The sequence below is a fragment of the Loa loa genome, assembly GCF_000183805.2.
Source record: "Loa loa unplaced genomic scaffold supercont3.595, whole genome shotgun sequence".
Lineage (NCBI taxonomy): Eukaryota > Metazoa > Nematoda > Chromadorea > Rhabditida > Onchocercidae > Loa > Loa loa.
In genome coordinates, this window is record NW_018108775.1 from 4,403 (window position 1) to 6,783 (window position 2,381).

The following is a 2,381-nucleotide window of genomic DNA, read 5'->3' on the forward strand; positions in this document are numbered from 1 at the left end:
ATTTTCTTTCCCGCCTCTTTTTCCTCCCATAACCCCCGCTCTCTCCCATTTCCCATTAACCCCAAATCTTTACATATTTCAAATCTCTTTCATCTTTGCCTCCTTCCTTTTCACTATTATTGCTATTAATTTTAGCAAAGCTTTTATACAAGCAAATATACTTTATATCCGCTATCCTTATCAAATTTTTTGATAAAATTCTACTCAAATACTTTTTCTTTTCTTTCTTTCTCTTTCTCTCTCTCTTCTATTCATTCTTATTTTTTCATTAAAATTTTTTCTTTTTTTCTTTTAAAAGTTCAATTTTATCATTCAAATATCACACAAAATAAATAATAAATATTGTGGATTAAAAATCACTTTTTTCGTAATTAATTAAAAATTTTTAATCATTTCTTCTATAAAGTATTGAAAGAGAAAAAAAATTAAAATCATTTAAAATTTATCAAAATTTAGATAAATTTTAATTTAAATCTAAGCCATATATCAATTTTCTTATCGCTTTTTTTTTTTTTTAACAATAAAAATTTATTTTATTACTATTTGCTTTTTTTTTTTTATTTCTATTACTACTTTTTTCTTATTTTTTATCATTTCTTCTTTTGTATTTTATCATTATTTGTTTTGTTGTTTAAAAAAAAAAGCAAAATATTGTCAAATTTCATATCCATAATTTATCCTTTCCTTCCTTTTTTTTCCCCCTTCTCCTTCTCTCTCTCTCTCTCTCTCCCTCTCTTTCCCTCGATTTAATAGATTAGTTTAAAATGATATCATCAAATATATTAACTTCATTTATCACATACATACATATTACACATATTTACGTCATTATTGATAGTGTAAACGACCTAAAGTAATTATCGTAAAATATGATTATTCAAATTTCTGAACATACCTTTTTGGTCATTGCTACTATTCCTACTACAATTAAAGCTAAACCTTAATTGTTAATTGTGTAAAATCTTTTAAAACCTTAATTTATGCTCTATTTCAAGTCCTCTACAATTGGTTGTTAAATTTAGTTCAAAAACAATTCAATTATCACCACACAATTTGAAATTAATTAATTACTCGAGTATGATGTAAAATTGAAATCGTTTTACAGGTATACATGCATATATGTTTTTCTCAATATCTTTTTCATATATAAATGCGAATATATATATATATATATTTTTTTTTTGTAAAAGTTACCAAACAAAATATAATATTAAATACGCTAATTGCAATTTCAATATGACTATATAGAAATTAATCAATTAATTATTCCTACTATTATTTATTTAAGTAAACAAATAATTCATTCATTTATTTATTTATTTCCTACCTTGCAAAATCTTTCCGACATAATATTAAACCATTTCGAGTAAAGCATGTTTCACTTAGTAATGCTTTGCAATCTGCACATTGAATGCATGTTGCATGCCATGCTTTTTCGAGAACATGGAAAACATAACGATCCAATATTGCATTATTACAACCAGCGCAAATTGCCATTACAATAATTTTCCTGTTTCCGCCCACGCAAATATAATAACCTGATATGGAATGAAAGATATATAGTATAAGTCGTGTTAATTGGATTCAAATTTCAAAAATTTTATACTTTATTTTCTTGTCTTTTTTCTTTTCAATCCCTATTTTCTTTTTTTTCCTATCTTTTCTTTTTTTCTCTTTTCCCTTTCTTTCATTCCTCTTTTTTATTTCCCGTTTTTTTTTCTATTCTATTCTTTCTCTTTTCCAAAAATTCTTGGAATATTTTCCGGAATGAAAAAAAGTTTTTCTTTTTTTTTCGAGAAAAAAAAATCTTTTTTAGGAAATCAATAAATTAAGAAATATAACAATAAAATATTATAGCTAGGAATTAAATTGAAGAAAAGGAATTATTTTTTTAAAAAATGAATGAATAATTTCAGTAAAAAAAGAAAAAAAAGCGAAAAAAAAAGAAAAAAGAATAGATAAGCCTCGTTAGTACATCATTATCACCACAATTTTGGATGAACAACAGCATGATGGCGTTGACAAGATGGGACATCCCTTCGTTGTCAGCAAATGTTGATGGGGTTTGGCTTTTAGGGGATTGGTTGATGAGTCGATCGGTTGGTGGGTCGGTCGGTTGGTTGGTTGGTTGAATGGTTGGTTGGTTGGTTATTGGTTATTGCTATATTACTACTGATGTAGGAATATTGCTGTCATGGATAGCTTTGGGAGAAAAAAAGGAGGGCAGAATAGAACAGGACAAGAGGACATGCAATAATAATACATCAACGCGACACCCTCCCCTTCAAAACTTTCACCCCGCAAAGCTATAGATAGATTCATTCACGTGATAGGCGAATCGGGTCTCCTCCTTTTTTCCTCCATTTCATTCTTCACCTTCC

The 2,381-nt window shown here is 27.1% G+C and overlaps 1 protein-coding gene across 1 annotated transcript in view; it reads right to left on the reverse strand.

The window, feature by feature from the left end:
* Positions 1–1,994, reverse strand: part of LOAG_18862 (hypothetical protein) — a gene marked incomplete at its 3' end in the record, with an annotated part of 4,653 nt that extends 2,659 nt beyond the window's left edge. The window contains exons 1-2 of the mRNA XM_020451524.1: positions 1,976–1,994; positions 1,328–1,538 (exon numbers count right to left, since the gene is read on the reverse strand). Of these exons, the coding sequence (XP_020304683.1) occupies positions 1,328–1,497 (170 nt within the window). The remainder of the gene's footprint in view (positions 1–1,327; positions 1,539–1,975) is intronic.
* Between the last annotated feature and the right edge of the window lie 387 nt (positions 1,995–2,381).